Raw genomic sequence first — 19,262 nt, forward strand, 5'->3', positions numbered from 1 at the left:
AGGTGGGGGTAATTGTAATAGGTTGGAGGGGAGGGTGGTGCAGATAGGTGGGAAGGAAGATGGACAGATGGGACGGGTTTTGAAGACGGTGCTGAGCTGGAAGGTTGGAACTGGGGTGAGGTGGGTTGAGGGGAAATAAGGAAAATGGTGAAATTCACAATGATGTCATGGGGTTGGAGGGTCCCGAGGCAGAAGATGAGGCGTTCTTCCTCCAGGTGTCCGGTAGTAAGGGAGTGGCGAAGAGGGCGACCCAGGACCTGCATGTCCTCGGCAGAGTGGGAGGGGGAGTAAAACTGCTCGGCCATGGGGCAGTGGGGTTGATTGGTGCAGGTGTCCCAGAGATGTTCTCTGAAGCCCTCTGTGAGTAGGCATCCTGTCTCCCCTCTCCCCAGCTTACCCCAGTTCCAACATTTCAGCTCAGCACCATCTTAACATTGCCTATAAATCTACGTCTCTGAGACAACCTTAACTTACAGGAAATGGTGGTTGCCTTAATTCTTGGGGAATGCTTTTCCTTTCTGTGATGTATTCATCACGGGGTTCCCTGCTTAGGGTTTAGACTCTCCCTTTTTGCCCTGACTTAATGGTGGCTTTGTGATGACCAACACACCTTGCCATTGAGATTCTCTATCCTCTACTGAGCTGTGTTGTACTAAGGAAGAACATTGGCCAAATCGGCTGCCCCCTCTGAGTAACACCCAGTGACCTGACAGCCCCCTTACCAATTTCTCTATTGCTCCTGGTACCAGCACTACCTTGTCCCCTGGTTTTGTTGGCATTCATTTCTATGATGTTGGACAAGTTTGGATGAACCTCGCTGTGATATATCAGAAGACAGTCCTGTCTAACTCAGAAAAATATTTGTACATCGTTCTTACTTATCTCCAGCTCCAATGTGTTTAAACATTCTTTTATCCACAACTGCAAATGTATAGCTGGTCAGTTACTGTGAAATATGTGTCTCATGGATCCCATTATCGTCTCGACAAAATGCAGTAATGCAATGTTAGCAGATTCCTTCAAAGTCATCAGCCAGCCACAGAATTTCTGCTGCTGCTGGCCTGATTATCTTTTCTATGCTGGTCTATTTACAGCCTTCATATCTATTATCCCACCTGGTGCTATTATAGGCCTTCAAATATGATTTTCTTGTTCATTTTGTTTTGCCCCTGGGCTTGCAGTGTAACAAGCCTATAAAAGAGAATTGCCTACCATTTTCAAAACTCTTTATCATTCCCACTGCAGATTTCCCTTCTCTCCTGAAGACAGAGTCCTCACTGGGGTTCAGTTCCACAGTTAATGCTTGTCTCTTCAGCAGCACATTAACTGGACATTATGACTCTATCTCTAGGACAGGAATAAAGTCTATGAGAGCAAGCAGACTGTTTACTATAGGTGCCACTTCAAGCGAGACCGCCATAGGCAGCATGTTTTAGATTATAGATTAGATTCCCTACAGTGTGGAAACAGGTCCTTCAGTCCAGGTAAAAACAAGGATTGCAGATGCTGGAAACCAGATTCTAGATTAGTGTGGTGCTGGAAAACCAGTCCACACCAACCCACCAAACAGTAACCCACCCAGACCCATTCCCCTCTGACTAATTCACCTAACACTATGGGCAATTTAGCATGGTCAATTCACCTAAGCTGCACATTTCTGGATTGTGGGAGGAAACCCATGCAGACACGGGGAGAACATGCAAACTCCACACAGACAGTTGCCCGAGGGTGGAATCGAACCTGGAACACTGGTGCTGTGAGGCAGCAGTGCTAACCACTGAGCCACCGTGCCGCACTGCTGCCTCATAGCGCCAGGGACGTGGGTTCGATTCCAACCTCGGGCGACTGTCTGTGTGGAGTTTGCACAGTCTCCTCATGTTTGCCTGGGTTTCCTCTGGGTGCTCCGGTTCCCTCCCACAGTCCAAAGATGTGTAGGTTAGGTGGATTGGCCATGGGAAATACAGAGTTATGGGGAATCGTTAGGGGGTGAGTCTGGGTAGAATGCTCTTTGGACAGTCGGCATGGACTTGATGGGCTGAATGCTCTGTTTCCACACTATAGAGATTCTATGGATTATTACCATCCAATACAGTAACACACATTTCCAGCTTGATTGTAATCAAGAGGAGAATTTCTGCCTTATTCTAGGAAACCACAGTAAAGTGTAACCAACTCTTCCTTTCCTATACCACAACCAGCTCAAACAATGACAACTGGATTCAACTGATCAAATATCCTGGTAAAGAAAAGAGAAACTTGGCTGTTTAGCTTTTGGTTTTGTGATACTATAGGCTTCAGAACTTCCATATTTGTTCGTGGATTGAAAGAATCAAAAAAGATAAACTGTTATACACAGGACACAGCAGCAATAATTCTGTCTGGAATAAACTGTTAAGGGACAAGGACAAACATATACAGGAATTGGAAGCAGTTAGCCATGTCCGGGAGAAGAAGGATTCAAAGCTACATGAACAAAACTGTTTTGACATCTGCTGGATAACTGACTGTGTTATGCCACAAGGAAAACTGATCATCTTGCTGAACAATTTAAGGACTGAACGTCAGGAAAGTTGTGCCTTCAAACACACAAGTCAATGCCAAATGTAACAAGGAACAAGGAAGCTACTTCTGATAAGAAGGAAATCTTCAGACTTGATGGTTTGAAAAGAGTAGTCAATAATTTGGATTAAAATTTCTAAAGGATCATTAATACTAAATCATGGACATCCCGAAAGACAAAAATTCAACATAATTATACGAATCCAACACTTTTGATTAGCAGAATGCTGAACAACACTGCATAAGGATTGAACCCTGGACACTCCCAGAGACAGACACAATTGGTTTGCATCATAGCTAAATTCCACCATGAAATCAGGTAATAGCCAAGTTGAATTGTGAAGTAGGCAAGCAGGAGGCAGGAAGAACACAGCAAGCCAGGCAGCATCAGGGAGTGGAGAAGTCAACGTTTTGGGTGAAGGAGGATTACACCCGAAATGTTGACTTCTCCACCGCCTGATGCTGCCTGGCTTGCTGTGTTCTTCCTGCCTCCTGCTTGCCTGCCTCAGATTCCAGCATCTGCAGTTTTTTTTTGTCTCTAACCAAGTTGAGTTGTAAGGCTTACTTGAAGGGTCTTATTTTGCTTGTTACGTGCAATAAAGTTTAAATCCTTGTTTCAGTATTTGATTGCCTATAAGATTTCTTTATAAGTACTGAATTAAAGGTAACTCATGGCGATACAACCACAACAGTTTAAAAGCTGTTCTGATGCAACAATTCTCTTGCACACTGTTCCTAACTATTGTCTTTTTATCCCATACCAATGGTGCATGAAGCTTGAAAATTAAAACATTTAAAAATGATTCAGAAGGAAATAGCATAATGTTTAGTGCTTTTCATAATTGACTTGCTAACCAACAGCGCCATTCCCTCCCATATAGCGATCATTTCAGAAACATACAAGATCCACAGGAGCCTTGACATGATGTTGATGTGGAGAGAACATTTCGTGTTGATTTGGGAATGATAAGGAGATTTCTTTTTTTCCTCACAAAAGGCTGTGTGTTTTTGGAACTCATCTTTAATGGGCGGTGGAAGCAGACTCTCTGAATATTGCTGAGGTGATTAGATTCTTTATAAGCAAGAGGGTGAAAGATTATTAGGGATAGGTTGGATTGTGGAGTTGAAGTTACAATGACTTCAGCTCTGACCTTATCAAATGGAGGACCAAACTCAAGGGGTCAAGTGGCCTACTTTGTCTCCTAACTCTTAATGCTGATTTATTTGATATTGTTCATTCATGCACTTTTCCTGATAAAGCTGAAAAGCTTCAGCAACGTGTCTCTATTTTTAGAAATATATTTTTCTCTTTATCCTACCATATCCCAAACTAATCATGATGTCAAGTGGAAGCAGGCAGTATATTGCCAACACTCTGCCAAAGCCATTCCCAAGACTCTCACCAACATGTCTGCAATTCCTCAGTTTGATCTGTGCTTCCTTGCATCCCTTTCCTTAGGAATGTAGCTTCTTTCCTGGCCATGCCGCACCCCAACAATCCAACCAATAGGTATTCCACTTTGGTGAAAGTGTGGACCTGTGACTTACCATCCAACGGGACAACTAATTGGGACAGCAACCTTCAAGGACTCCAGGCCAACTCCATTTCAAAGTGTTTACAGTAAACAGTGGCCATCTGAACTGCTACTGCAAAGAACATCGCAACACATTTAAAAGTTTTTTTTAATTAAGTCATTTGATAAAATATAAATAAAAATTACAGGCTTCAGAAAATTACAGGAAGAATGATGTTAAATAAGATGGATTTGCACTGATTATCAATGATAGCTTCAAGCCTGCACCCCCTTGCTTGCAGTTCTCCGAGTGCATAGCCAAATCCTTCCTTTAAGATCACGTTGATTACTCCATCAAACCTCTGTTACCACTTTCTTTATTGCTCTTACAATCAGTAAGCACATCCTCTTCAGAGGAACGCATTCATTGGTTGCAATTGCATTGGCTGGAAAGAGAGCTTCTGAAAACATGCTCCGTACTTATCTATCGGTTAATTGAGAGAGGGCCTGTGTCTCCTCTCTCAATCCAGGGTAAAATAACTGCATGGACTGAATATTTTATCGGATCTGGGTCAAGTTAATTTCACAGGGGATAGGCACTTGCACATATTTCCTAATATTACTGAACTGTCAGTGTACCTGGTAAGTGTCTCCTTCAACACACTCTTTGAGGGGACATGTTTATTAGATTAGATTAGATTCCCTACAGTATGGAAACAGGCCATTTGGCCCAACAAGTCCACACCAAAGAGCAACCCATCCAGACCCATTCCCCTACTCTATATTTACCCTGACTTTAATGCACCTAACACTATGGAGAATTTAGCATGGCCAATTCAACTAACCTGCATATCTTTGGATTGTGGGAGGAAACTGGAGCACCCGGAGGAAACCCATGCAAACATGAGGAGAATGTGCAAACTCCACACAGACAGTCGCCCAAGGTGGGAATCAAACCCGGGTCCCTGAGGCAGCAGTGCAAACCACTGAACCACTGTGCCGTGCTAACGTGTTAAATCTAACATTAAATTAAATCTAATGTTTGGTTTTTGCCCCATGTAGTGGTTAACCCCAGCCACGTATAATATTTCCAACTTCTCCTTCCACTTTGAAGTCAAGATTAGCCATAACCAACGTTAGAAACGTTGGCTATGGAGAAAGATTCTCGATTCCTGAGAATGGAGAGAATCTTTCCTTTCATTTCCCGCAGTGCCAGACAATCTGACAATGTTGATACCTCGTTGAGAGATGTGTGTTGAAGTGACTTGATAGAGGGAAAACCATGTTGAAAATCTGGAACACTAACCTCAAGATGTTGTAACTTTCCTTTAAGACAGGGAAATGTATGTAAGAGCAGCATCAATCCCGCTTATATTGACCGCAAAACTGCTCATGGCAACCATCGTCATATTAAGTAGCTACTATTCTACATTCATGCTCTACATTGTCTGCTGAAGACAACTGAGCCCACCGTTACATACAGAGCCAAGGCCTCTGTTCAGCAGCATTTGTACAAAAATCGAGGACACTAAGTAAAAAAGGACCCTTTCTGCACCATATTCTGCTGCACTTTATATCAACATTTGCTAATACAACTACATGAAATAAATGCCCGTGGATTGAGAAAGCAGTTCAGTGGCACAAAATTATTTCTGAAAATGTTAGAATCAACATCGGTATTTTTGTTGTGTAACAGCTTTGGACATTACGTCGCTATCACGCTGCTTATGGATGCCTTTCCGATTCCCTTTGCTCAAGGTTTGGTGAGTTTTCGGTGTTTTGCCTGGGGTCTGTTCCTTATAAATTCCTGGTTGAGTTCTAGTCCTCCTGAGCCGTTCAGCTAGTTCCGAAACATCTCTGATTGAAGATGAAGCAATTGGCTGGTTCATCCGAGCAGGAGAATAGAGACACCTGTACCCAGAGCAATAACAGAGTAATTAAACTGAATACTTAGCCTCAGTACCCACCTTTTACATTCAAAGTGTCAGTAATATTCAAATTAAACATTTCGGTGCTGTCCGACTCTATAACTCTAAACCACATAGTCCAGTTGTGTCCTAAGGAACTTTACGATACTGAAGGAGACCATTTAACACATTGTACCTGCATTGACTCTTAGGTTGAGTTAATCAATTAGTCCCACTCCCCCACTCATTTCCCATAGCCCCACAACTCTTTCTTTGTCAAGCGTGTTTCCAATTCCCTTTTAAAGAATTCAAACTCCTTCCTTTCATCAGGTGCTTTCCAGTGCACAAGAAATCAGTGTTTAAAAATTGCCTCTCTTCTCTCACCCTTTTGTTGTCAATTATCTTAAACTTGTGTCTCCTGGCTATGAGTCACTGGAAACTGTTTTTCCCTTAACTTGATCAAATCTCTTCTCTGCTCTCAAGTGAAAACCATTAGCTTCCCCAGCCCCTCAACAAAACTAAAGACACTTCAATTTCCTTTGTTTCAAAGTGGGTCTTGAAGCCAATTCCCTGTACTGTGACATTTCACATGAAAAATGTCAGAAAATGATGCCTAAATGAATAAATCAAAATAAGATTAGGGAAGGTCAGAATTGCACAATGGACACAAGTAACAGTTCCAATGCAATCGTTCCTCAGACCTACTTCTCCTGTTGTCTACATTGGTGGGATGGTTTGAAATTTGGCATCCTTGCATCTGTCCTGATGAGTGCAAAATGAAAAGATTCAGCAACGCGTCTCTCTTTTCCAGACTGCAGTAAATAAACGTGGGTTTATTCTTATTGTGCAAAGGCCATACAAAACTGAGGGTTCAGGGCTGAGAGATTTCAAAAATGAAGAAAATTAGAAGGGGGGAGTTTGGGAATGTTCCAAAATACCAGGAGAAGAATGCAAAGGACATGCTTGATTAGATTAGATTCCCTACAGTGTGGAAACAGGTCCTTCAGCCCAACCAGTCCACACTAACCCTCTGAAGAGTAACCCACCCAAACCCATTTCCTTCTGACTAATGCACCTAACACTAGCGGCAATTTACCAGGGCCAATTCACCTGATCTGCACATCTTTGGACTGTGGGAGGAAACCGGAGCACCCGGAGGAAGCCCAAGCAGGCACGGGGAGAATGTGCAAACTCCACACAGACAGTCACCCAAGGCTGGAATCGAACCCGGGTACCTGGTGCTGTGAGGCAGCAGTGCTAACCACTGAGCCACCACAGGATGAAGGGCTTTTGCCCGAAACGTCGATTTTCCTGCTCCTCGGCTGCTGCCTGAACTGCTGTGCTTTTCCAGCACCACTCTAATCTAGAAACAGTATTTACACCTCTTGCAGCAGCAAGGGAGGGTGCCGGGTGTGAAGGGTGGGTTGGTGGGGGGCGTGGACCTAGCAAGGGAGTCACGGAGGGAATTGTCTCTGCAGAATGCAGGTAGGGGTGGGAAGGGAAATATGTCTCTGGTGGCAGACTCTGATTGTAGGTGACAGAAATGACGGAGGATAATGCACTGCATCTGGAGATTAGTGGGGTAGAAGGTGAGGACTGGGGGGGAGGAGGTGTGCTATCATATATGCAGTTGGAAGGGTGGGGTTCAAGGTGTGGGAAGTGGAGGAGATGTGCTGGAGGGCATCATTGATCATGTGAGAGGGGAAATTACAGTCCTTGAAATAGGAGGCCATCTGGGATGTCCTAGAGTGGAATTGCTCCTCCTGGGAGCAGATACGGTGGTTGTAAAGGAATTGGGAGTAAGGGATAGTGTTTTACAGGGGGGGAAATGGAAGGAGGTGTAGCTGCAGGAGTCAGTGGGTTCGAAATAGTTGTCCATGTTGAATTGGTCACCGGAGATGGAGAGAGGTAATTTACCATGGCCTTTCCACTTAATCCACACATCTTTAGATCTGGAGGAAAGCCATGCAGACACGGGCAGAATGTGCAAACTCCACACAGACAGTTGCCCAGGGTGGAATTGAACCTGGGTTCCTGGCGCTATCCACTGAGCCACCCAAAATGACTCTATTCATTTTGAAATAAAGGCCAGCTCTATTTTTGTGCAGAATCTGTCTGCAAGTTTGGCAACATTCATATAAAAAAAAAACCTAACAACTGGTTGATATCCAGCAAAAAAAAAGACTTTGCATGACTAGATTAAATTCAAATGCTTAAAATAAAAACATCCCATTGGAGGTTGAGATGCTGGTCAACATTTAACAGTTGGAGATGCTACCAGAAGTATACAACAGATGCTACCAGTGCATTAATTATAGGAATTGGGAGGTTATGTTGCAGCTGTACAGGACATTGGTTAGGCCACTTTTGGAATCCTACATTCAGTTCTGGTCCCCTGCTATAAGAAGGATGTTTTGAACCTTGAAATAATTCAGAAAAGATTTACAAGGATGTTGCCAGGGTTGGAGGGTTTGAGTTATAGGGAGAGGTTGTATAGGCTGGGGTCTATTTTCCCTGAAGCATTAGAGGCTGAAGGCTGACGCTAAAGAGGTTTATAAAATCATGAGAGGCATGGGTAGGGTAAATAGACAAAATCTTTTCCCTGAGGTGGGGAAGTCCAGAACATTGACGGCGTAGGTATAAAGTGAGATGGGAAAGATATAAAAGAGACCTAAGGGGCAGCATTTTCATGCAGAGGGTGGTGAATGTTTTGGTGCAGCAAAGAGCAAATAATGACTGGGGATTTAAATTACAACCTGCTGGAAAGGGGTCAAATACTCCCAACGCTTGTTGATGGAAAGTTGTCAAATGTGAAACTACTGCTTGATTAAGCTCTAATTTACTTTTCCTTAAGCCAACTAAGCAATTAATTTGACAATGATGCATATCGCCTGTCAATTGGAATGCCACAGTTGTTTTTCTCTCTATCTCCATGTTCACGTTGAGACTTTCCCACAATCCCTGCTTCACATCTCCCAAATGTCAACTTAGCAAAAAGCTCAGCAAACCTCCCCGTGGTATTAATCACAAACTGCTGTGTTCCTCATGTGGGAACCCCACAACAACATCATGCATTTATGGAACTTCTCCAATATAGTCATAGAGACGTACAGCAGGGAAATAGACCCTTCGGTCCAACTCGTCCATGCTGACCAGACATCTGAAATTAATCTTGACCCATTTGCCAGCATTTGATCCATATCCCTCTAAACCCTTCCTATTCATATACCCATGTGGGTGCCTCTTAAATGCTATAATTGTACCAGCCTCCACCACCATTTCTGGCATCTCATTCCATACATTCACCAACCTCTGCATGAAAATGCTGCCCCTTAGGTCTCTTTTATATCTTTCCTATCTCACTTTATATCTACGCCGTCAATGTTCTGGACTTCCCCACCTCAGGGAAAAGATTTTGTCTATTTACCCTACCCATGCCTCATGATTTTATAAACCTCTATAACATCACCCTTCAGCCTCTGATGCTTCAGGGAAAATAGACCCCAGCCTATACAACCTCTCCCTATAACTCAAACCCTCCAACCCTGGCAACATCCTTGTAAATCTTTTCTGAATTATTTCAAGGTTCAAAACATCCTTCTTATAGCAGGGGACCAGAACTGAATGTAGGATTCCAAAAGTGGCCTAACCAATGTCCTGTACAGCTGCAACATAACCTCCCAATTCCTATAATTAATGCACTGGCCAATAAATGAAAGCATACCAAACGCCTTCTTCACTATCCTATCTACCTATGACTCTACTTTCAAGGAGCTATGAACCTGCACTCCAAGGTCTCCTTGTTCAGCAACACTCCCCAGGACCTTCCCATTTAGTGTATAAGTGCTGCCCTGATTTGCCTTTTAAAAAATGCAGCATCTTAGGTTTATCTAAATTAAACTCCATCTGCCACACCTCAGCCCATTGGCCCATCTGGTCAAGGTCCCGTTATACATTGAGGTAACATTCTTCACTGTCCACTACACCTCCAGCTTTACTAACTATACTCCTATATTCACATTTAAATCAATTATATAATTGACAAAAAGCAGTAGCTCCAGCACGGATCCTTGTGGTACACCACTGGTCACAGGCCTCCAGTCCAAAAGCCAGTCTCCACCACCACCCTCAGTCTACTTCCTTTAAGCCAATTTTGTATCCAAATGGCTAGCTCTCCCTGGATTCCATGAGATATAACCTTGCGGAATACATATGATTAAATGCCCCAAGACAATCCACAAGAGCTTTCTCAAGCAATATTTGGCACCAAGTTACATAAGGAGATAGTAGGCCAGAAACATTTAAGAAACACATTCCAAAGCATAGGGCCCAATTGGCTCCAGGATCTGTTACCAATGGTATAAATATTGACGACATGCAATTGAGCAGATCTTTCAGCAGACAGGAGGTTGGAAAGAAGATATGGAGATTCAGGAAAAGTAAATCCATGGAAAAATTTTAAACCAAGAATGTGAACTTTAAAACAGAAGCGTTACCTGACTGACAGGAAATGAAGATTAAGGAACAGAGAGATTAGATTACAGTGTGGAAACAGACCCTTTGGCCCAACAAGTCCATACCGACCCTCCGAAGAGCAACCCACCCAGACCTATTCCCCTAAACATAACACTGTAGGCAATTTAGCATGGCCAATTCACCTAACCTGCACATCTTTGACTATGGGAGGAAACCGGAGCACCCGGAGGAAACCCACGTAGACATGGGGAGAATGTGCAAACACCACACAGACAGTTGCCTGAGATGGGAATTGAACCCAGGTCTCTGGCACCGTGAGGCAGCAGTGCTAACCACTCTGCCACCGTGCCACTCACAGGTTGGAAGGGTTGGAAGATCGGAAGAGGAACTTGGCGTGATTTAAGGTATGGTCAGCAGAATCCTGGATGAGTTTACTGAAGGCAAAACTGGGAGCCTGACCAGGAGAGCACGGGAACAGTCAGGGAGAAGAAATACCATAGATGATGGAGCTGAGGTGGTGAGGTGGTGTGGAAAACAGGTGGTGTTACAAATGTATGTCAATTCGCTGATGGGGCCGATATACAAGCAAGACATTCTCCTTCAAAGATTTTCCTCTCTTTAAACAAAACTAATGCAGGAAAGACCAATATAATACAATTGCCTATTGAGCTAACCCGTTTCAATATGGATTGGCGTAGCAAATGGCAGCATACCTAGTTGTATTTTCATACTCGTCCTTGGCCGTCTTCTTCATGACGGGCTTGCTCTCACATTTCCCTTCGCTGGTGATGGCACTGACAGTACAGGTATACTCAGTGTTTGCAGTCAGACGCCTTGCAGTGAAGGAACGGTCTGGACCCAGGTACACCACTCTTCCGTTCATACACAGCTCAAAGTTGAAGAGGCGCCCGAGGGACACCTCAGGCATGTCCCAGGTGATGAACATCTCGTTTCTCCCCAAGACGTTGAGTGTCAGCTTGCTGGGAGCATGGTCACCAGGATCAGCCGTGCTCGCTGAGAGACAGGACTTGGCCCCTTTCCCTTTGCTTGTGCAGGCACACACGTGGAAGACGTAGGATTTAGACGGCGTGAGGCCACTGACTATGCAGCTGCGTTCCGACGTTGTTTCAATCACAGTATCACCTTTGTACACCATGTAACATTTTATGATACCATTGGGCTCAGCTGGTGGGTTCCATGCCAGCTTCAGCTGGGTTGGAGTGCAGCCTATCACCCGGAAATCAAATGGGCAGCTTGGCACTGACTCTTCAACGGTCACTGTGGTAACATCACTGTAGAGACCATCATCTCCCTCGGTGGAGACATGGAGTCTGAAAGCATACTCTTTGCACAGTTTGACCTCTGCTAGAACATAACTGCAGTCAGGACCTTTGTAGAGGAGTTTATCACCATCAAACAAGCTGAAAAAGAACAAAAGGACATACAGGTTTAGACCAACTTTAACTTGATATCCACCTTCTAAGACTATATCAGAATATATGCACCCCAGATCTTATATCCCATTAGCAACAGTGGCCATACATATAGACAATGGTGCTGAGTATCTTTGGAAAGTTTTATACTTTCTCTGATGCCTCCATGCAACTAGGAAGGACTCAAGATCCACCAGTGATAGTTTGATCTTAGTTCAAGTAGTGAGCTACTGGGATCTTAGGCTCTGCATGTCTACAGTAAATAATTTTGTGATTGTCAGTGCTCCAAGTTCCGGAACTTTTGTCTTCCCGAGTGCCACCTTTACCTCACCCACCAAAATGGCCTTTTATTGCCAAGGATTTCCCGCCAGAAGGGACAATAAAACAGAACTCAGAACAGCATCACACATCGACGTGAGTGCAGTCTACAGTTCCATCTCCCTACTTTTCACACTGGATTGCAAACAAGGTATAAAGCATTTGGATGGGGCACAACATGAACACTTGCAGTTTTAAGCCCACTGCAGGTATAGTCAACAATTTCAACTTTGAGAAACTGAGTCGAGTGATGACACCTTCTTGACTACACATTGAGAAACAGCTGGGAGTTTCTCCCGCTAAATACTGCCTACTTTTATTTTCGCTCCATTTACACTTGAATTATAATTGAAAATTTAACAAGTTTAGACGCTAATTATCAGGCTTTCAGTTTCAAGGTAAAATAACTTTGTAAATTGCCATTGTTTTTCATTTTAAATAAACAAGCAGCTTAACTGCATTCCTTCCCAATTTCGGTTCAGGACAAAAGCAAATTTCCAGGCAGTTTTTCCGCTTAATCCACATTCACATTGTCATAGACACCCAGGCATGCTCCCCCGACACACAAATATTTAACAAATATTCCTAAAATGAGAAGAGAGCTGTGAATATTCATCATTATTTCACAGAGCGATCTTGGAGTTCAGATTCACAGTTGTTTAAAAGTGGAGTGAAGGTGGCTTTTGGCACGCTGGCCTTCACTAGTCAGGGCATTGAGTACAGAAGTTGGGAAGTTATGTTGCAGTTATATAGGGTGAGGCCTCACTTGGAGTACTGTGTTCAGTTTTGGTCACTTTGTTATAGAAAGGATGTTATTAAACTGGAAAGAGTCTACAAGGATGTTGCCTGGATTCAATGGTCTGATTTATAGGGAGAAGTTGGACAAGCTAGGACTTTTTTCTTTAGTGTGTTGTAGACTGAGGGGGTACCTTATAGAGGTGTATAAGATCATGAAAGGCATGGACAGGGTGAATGCACTCAGTCTTGTTCCCAGGGTTGGGGTATCGAGAACGAGAGGGCATCAGAGGGGAAAGAACAAAAGGGAACCTGAGGGGCAATGTTTATTCACAGAGGGTGGTACGGATGTAGAATGAGCTGCCAGAGAAAGTGTTTGAGGCAGGTACATTAACAATATTTAAAAGGCATTTGGACAAATACATGGATAGAAAAGGATTAGGAGGATATGGGCCAAGTGCAGGGAAATGGGTTTAGTGTGGTCGGACATTTTGGTCGGCATGGACCAGTTTGGGCCAAAGGACCTGTCTCTATGTTGTAGGATTCTATGACTCCATGACTCTGAAGTTATTAAACAGTATGTAATTTTGTGAGGCAAATGACAAGGAGGTGATCATAACATAACACCTTTGGGTAGATTTCAATGACATTCCATTTTATGTATAGATCTACACAGCTTCATACTTGCTCTGACATATACTATGATAACAATATTTTTGACACAGTTAAACATTCCATGTTGTTTCACAGAACCAACACAATTCAAAGAGCCACATAAGTAGTAATTAGGTCACGTATCAAAAAGCATGGTCAAAAATCTAGGTTTTAATGAGTGTCTGAAAGAATGAAAGCAAGGTTGAGAGCTATAGCAACTATATTGCAGAGTTCAGGGGCTAGGCAACTGAAGGCATGATCATACATGACAAAACAATTAAACTTGGAGATGCTCAAGATGCTATAATCAAGTCAAGTTGCCATAGTCTCACCATACCATAGGGCTGTTCTCTCATTAGAGAGATGGTGGTGATTTAATCTGGGGGCTGCCACATCTCAGGTGAGAGGAGAGGTTGAGAAGGAGAGTCCTTCATGGTCACCTCAGCCGACGCAAGAATTGAACCCACACTGTCAACATCACATTGCTTCGCAAACCATCCAGCCAACTGAACTAAACCATTCCACAAATGCCAGAATAGCAGGAGGACAGATATTGCACAGGATTCAGAGAAGGAATAGACCAGAGCAATAGGCAAGACCGTCGAGGGAATTGAAATCATAAGTGCAAATTTTCAAATCATTGCATGATTGACTGGGAGCCACTGTCGGACAATGACTATAAGGCTGATGGGTAAATGGTTAAGACATGACCAGCACAGGTTTGCACAATCTCAAGTCTATGGAGTGTAGAATATGAGAAACTAGCAAGGAGTGTGTTGACATAGTAAAACCCACATGTTACAAAGGCCAAAATTAGGGTTTCAACAGCAGCTGAGCTGAGACAAAACAATGTGCCAAATGTGAAAATAGGTGACAAAAACAGAAATTGCTGGAAAAGCTCAGCAGGTCTGGTAGCATCTGTGGAGAAAATCAGAGTTAACGTTTCAGGTCCAGTGACCCTTCATCAGAACTGATTCTCTAAGGGATTTTCTGTAACTGTGTACATTCAACCTACAGTAATTGGGAGCATTGCTAACTGAACAAGGGAACATTTTGAAACACTTTTAACTACTTTTAATTTTATAGCACATTAACAGATTATTCAGATGGCCACCTCACTTATGCTCTGCATGAATGTCTTCCCATTTTAAACAAATACAGAAATTGCTGGAAGTCTGTCAGCATCAGTGGAGAGAAATCAGCGTTAATGTTTCGGGGCGAGTGACCTCTCTTCAGAACTGAGCTCCATTAGTTCTAAAGAAAGGTCACTGGACCCGAAACATTAACTCTGATTTCTGTCCACCGATGCTGCCAGACCTGCTGAGCTTTTCCAACAATTTCTGTTTTTGTTTCTGATTTACAGCATCCGCAGTTCTTTCAGTAAAAGTAGGTGAATTTGATGATTGTGCTACACGAGGTCAACGTAAGAGGATGTATAGATTGTATGCAGAGATGAAGACCTGGGGAAGCGGGGGGGGGGAACATAGAATAAAGGGTTGACTCTAACCATGCTTGAATAATTGCTACTTATCTACCTGCACAGTAGTTATGTCATTGCGTTGGCAGAGAGAACAGATTGAGGAGAATCGTAGGGAGGACAAATGGCCCTGATCTCATGGTTAATAATCCTATCCATAGTTAAGGACATGTAAACAAACCTTGAAAAGGATCTCTGCCTCTAAGCAAGTCTCAAGGTAAGAAATCCTTACATTAAAATCCAATGGCAGAAGCCCACTTGCCTTAAACTGCAACATCGTGATTCAGAGGATAAGGTTCAGCGCTGGGAGAAAGTGAGGACTGCAAATGCTGGAGATCAGAGCTTAAAAATGTGTTGCTGGAAAAGCGCAGCAGGTCAGGCAGCATCCAAGGAGCAGGAGAATCGACGTTTCGGGCATAAGCCCTTCTTCAGGAAGTTTAGATGAGATTACTTATGAGATTAGATTAGCTGCCAGTTTAGATTAGATTACTTACAGTGTGGAAACAGGCCCTTCAGCCCAACAAGTCCACACCGACCCTCCGAAGAGCAACCCACCCAGTCCCATTCCCCTCCATTTACACCTTCACCTAACACTACGGGCAATTTAGCATGGCCAATTCACCTAATCTGCATATGTTTGGACTGTGAGAGGAAACCCACGCAGACATGGGGAGAATGTGCAAACTCCACACAGACAGTTGCCTGAGGTGGGAATTGAACCCAGGTCTCTAGCGCTGTGAGGCAGCAGTGCTAACCACTGTGCCGCCCTTGTTAGGATTTACAGAACAGCGATAATAGCTGTGGCCAAAATAATCTTGTGGTACTCAAAGTCTGTGAGAAGATTTGTAGCTCGGGTGCTCGTTGTTGTGGTTCTGTTCGCCGAGCTGGGAATTTGTGTTGCAGACGCTTCGTCCCCTGTCTAGGTGAAATCCTCAGTTCTTGGGAGTCTCCTGTGAAGCGCTTCACAGGAGCCTCCCAAGCACTGAGGATGTCACCTAGACAGGGGACGAAACGTCTGCAACACAAATTCCCAGCTCGGCGAACAGAACCACAACAATCTTGTGGTACAGGTGATGGACAAGGTAAGAGAGGCAATAAATAAATCAATAAGAGTCACAACGTGCCAGCATTTCAGTTCAGTATGTCAACCCCCTTTCGAAGGACAATAGGTTGTGAACAGTGTTGGCCCAACAACAGCAACAACAGAAGAACGTCTCAGGGTCAAACTAAGGTTCCAAACAGTCTGGCTTAAACACACAGACTGTTGTCAGAGGGCGGGACGGGGTCGGTAGCTAGGGAGTGGAGAGAAGGCCTAGTCAAAAACTCATTAAAATAAGATGACTCCCAGCTATATGCAGTTAGACCACACTTAAATTAATGCCAGCTATTCAATATTCCCAGGAGGCAAGATGCTAGCAATGAAGAATCTCTGTGAAATAATAAAAGGTACTTTAAAAACTAGAACGAGGAACACTCAAGCAGGAAAGTATGGTGCACTGAAATTACTCACCATAGATACCACAGCTATTAAGCATCATGTAAAGGCTGACTCTTCAACGTTAAATGAATTTAAGCCTGGGAAAAAGGTTTCTGAAATAAGGCTGCCAATCTCCATGATGACATTTATTGTTACTAAAAACCTGCCAACCAGTACATCAGGATAAAAGGGCTTTCAGCTTCCTTGATAATGTACTCAGTAACTGCCTGCCAAACCTTGTCAACCTGCCATGCTCGCCTTCTGCTTAGCTTTAGAATGGTTTTAAGTATTGGTTCGGCCACATTTAGAATATTGCGTGCAATTCTGGTCTCCTTCCTATCAGAAGGATATTGTGAAACTTGAAAGGGTTCAGAAAAGATTTACAAGGATGTTGCCAGGGTTGGAGGATTTGAGCTACAGGGAGAGGCTGAATAGGCTGGGGCTGTTTTCCCAGGAGTGTCGGAGGCTGAGGGGTGACCTTTTAGAGGTTTTTAAAAATCATGAGGGGCATGGATAGGATAAATAGATAAGGCCTTTTCTCTGGAGTGGAGGAGTCCAGAACTAGAGGGCATAGGTTTACGGTGAGAGGGGGAAAGATTTAAAAACAGTCCTAAGGGCAACTTTTTCATGCAGAGGGTGGTGTGTGTATGGGATGAACTGCCGAGGAAGTGGAGGAGGCTGGTACAATTACAACATTTAAAAGGCATCTGGATGGGTATATGAATAGGAAGAGTTTAGAGGGATATGGGCCAAATGCTGGCAAATGGGACTAGATTAGGTTAGGGTATCTGGTAGGCATGGACACATTGGACCAAAGGGTCTGTTTCCATGCTGTACATCTCTTTGACTCTACTGCTTTAAAATATAAATCTTGCCGAATTTCCTACTACTATTCAGATCAGTGAATCACCTCACAACATTTTATTCCACGTCCCTGCATTGAAGTAGTGCCTGCACTCAAAAGTCTCCCATTGGTTGTGAAGCATTTTGGAAGGTTTTGGAATTTTGGTCCATAACAGTATTGGTGAGAGAGACCACCACATAGTCCTTGTGGAGACAAATCCCACCTTTACATTGAGAATACCATCCATTGTGTTGTGTGGCACTTTCACTGTGCTAAATGGGATAGATGGTGAACAGATCAAGCAACTCAAGACAGCGCATACGTGAGGCGCTGTGGGCGATCCAGCACAATCTGCAACCTCCTGACTCAGCATATTTGTCATTCTACCATTACTATGAGACAGCAGATCAACCATGGTTCAATGGAGTGCAGGGCAGGCATGCCAGGAGCAGCACTAGGCACAACTACAAATGAGGTGCCAACCTGATGAAGTTACCAAAAAGGACTATTCATGTCAAACAACACAAGCAGCAAATGATAAACAAAGCTAAATTATCCCACAAACCAACAATTTAAATCCAAGTTCTGCGGTTTTTCTACATCCAATCATGAATGGCGATGAAAAATTAAACAACTCACTGGAGGAGGAGGTTCTACAAATATCCCCGTCCTCAATGATGGAAGGTCCAGCACAACAGCACAAAAGAGAAGGCTGAATCTTTCGCAGCAATCTTCAGCCAGAAGTGCCAAATGAATGATCCATCTCGGCCTCCTCCAAAGGTCCCTAGCATCAGAGACACCAGCCTTCAGCCAGTTCGATTCACTCAGGAGATCTTACTTCTATGAGATTTCATGAGATTCAAGATGGTGGCAGAGTAGCAGGGCTGTGTGCAGGACCTTGCCCAGGGCTCATCTGCTCCCGCATGTTTTCTTTCTTCTTTTTATTTCCCTTTTTATTACTGCTCTACTTTTTTTCTTTCATTTTCCTTTTCTTTGCAACCTTTTGCAGTGGGTCAGTCAGCGAAATGGTCATGGCAGTTAGAGAGAACTCTCCGTGGAATGGCAGCTCCTCCTGGTGGTCGGAGGCAGCAGCAGAGCCAGCTCCCCATGGTGACTGGAGGCGGTGGTGGTGATGACAGCAGGGATGACCTCCCGGCTTTCCGGGCTGGCGGCAAAACTCCTTTAGCAATCGGAGGAGACGACGGGCAGCAGACTTTTCAAGATGGTGGAGCTAGTAAAGTGACATCTTTGGCGGGGGGGGCTGGGAAGGGCGGGGTGGGGGGGTTGCAGAGCAGGACTCTTGGTGAGAGGGTGGTGGCATCGTGGTCTGGCATTGGAGCCAGGAATTCCTGGTTGAGGGACAAGTGTGGGTTCAGCATGGGATATGGCTCAGCTGCTGTGGCAGTGAGGCTGTGGCCAGAAACTACGAGATAGCGCTTGAAGAGTGGCGACTCAGACATTGGTGAATCCAGTACGGGCGGCAGTAAGATGGTGGAGGAGGGGTGATGCCCCAGGTGTCATTGGTGAGTTGGCTCAGGACACAGAACTCTCTTTCACAGAGCATAGAACATTGCAGTGCAGGACAGGCCCTTCGGCCTTTGATTCTGTGCTGACCTGTGGAACCAATCTAAAGCCCATCTAACCTACACTATTCCATTTTCATCCATATGTCTATCCAATAACCATTTAAATGCCTTTAAAGTTGGTGAGTCTACCACTGTTGCAGGCAGTGCGTTCCTTGCCCCTACTACTCTGAGTAAAGAAAGTACCTCTGACATCTGTCCTATATCTATCACTCCTCAATTTAAAGCTATGTCCCCTCATGCTAGCCAACACCATCTGAGGAAAAAGGTTCTCACTGTCCACCC

General features: G+C 44.0%; 1 protein-coding gene across 2 annotated transcripts in view; it reads right to left on the reverse strand.

The window, feature by feature from the left end:
- Positions 1 to 4,230: 4,230 nt before the first annotated feature.
- LOC122564755 (uncharacterized) overlaps positions 4,231 to 19,262 on the reverse strand; it is a 94,493-nt gene continuing 79,461 nt past the window's right edge. For both annotated transcript variants that reach the window (XM_043719922.2, XM_043719923.2), the window contains 2 exons: positions 11,170 to 11,877; positions 4,231 to 5,984 (listed from right to left, as the gene is read on the reverse strand). In XM_043719922.2, the coding sequence (XP_043575857.2) occupies positions 5,741 to 5,984; positions 11,170 to 11,877 (952 nt within the window). In that variant the 3' untranslated portion in view covers positions 4,231 to 5,740. The remainder of the gene's footprint in view (positions 5,985 to 11,169; positions 11,878 to 19,262) is intronic.

The sequence above is a fragment of the Chiloscyllium plagiosum genome, unplaced genomic scaffold (assembly GCF_037043375.1).
Source record: "Chiloscyllium plagiosum isolate Xiang-an unplaced genomic scaffold, Cpla_swu_hap1 HiC_scaffold_21, whole genome shotgun sequence".
Taxonomy (NCBI): Eukaryota; Metazoa; Chordata; class Chondrichthyes; order Orectolobiformes; family Hemiscylliidae; genus Chiloscyllium; species Chiloscyllium plagiosum.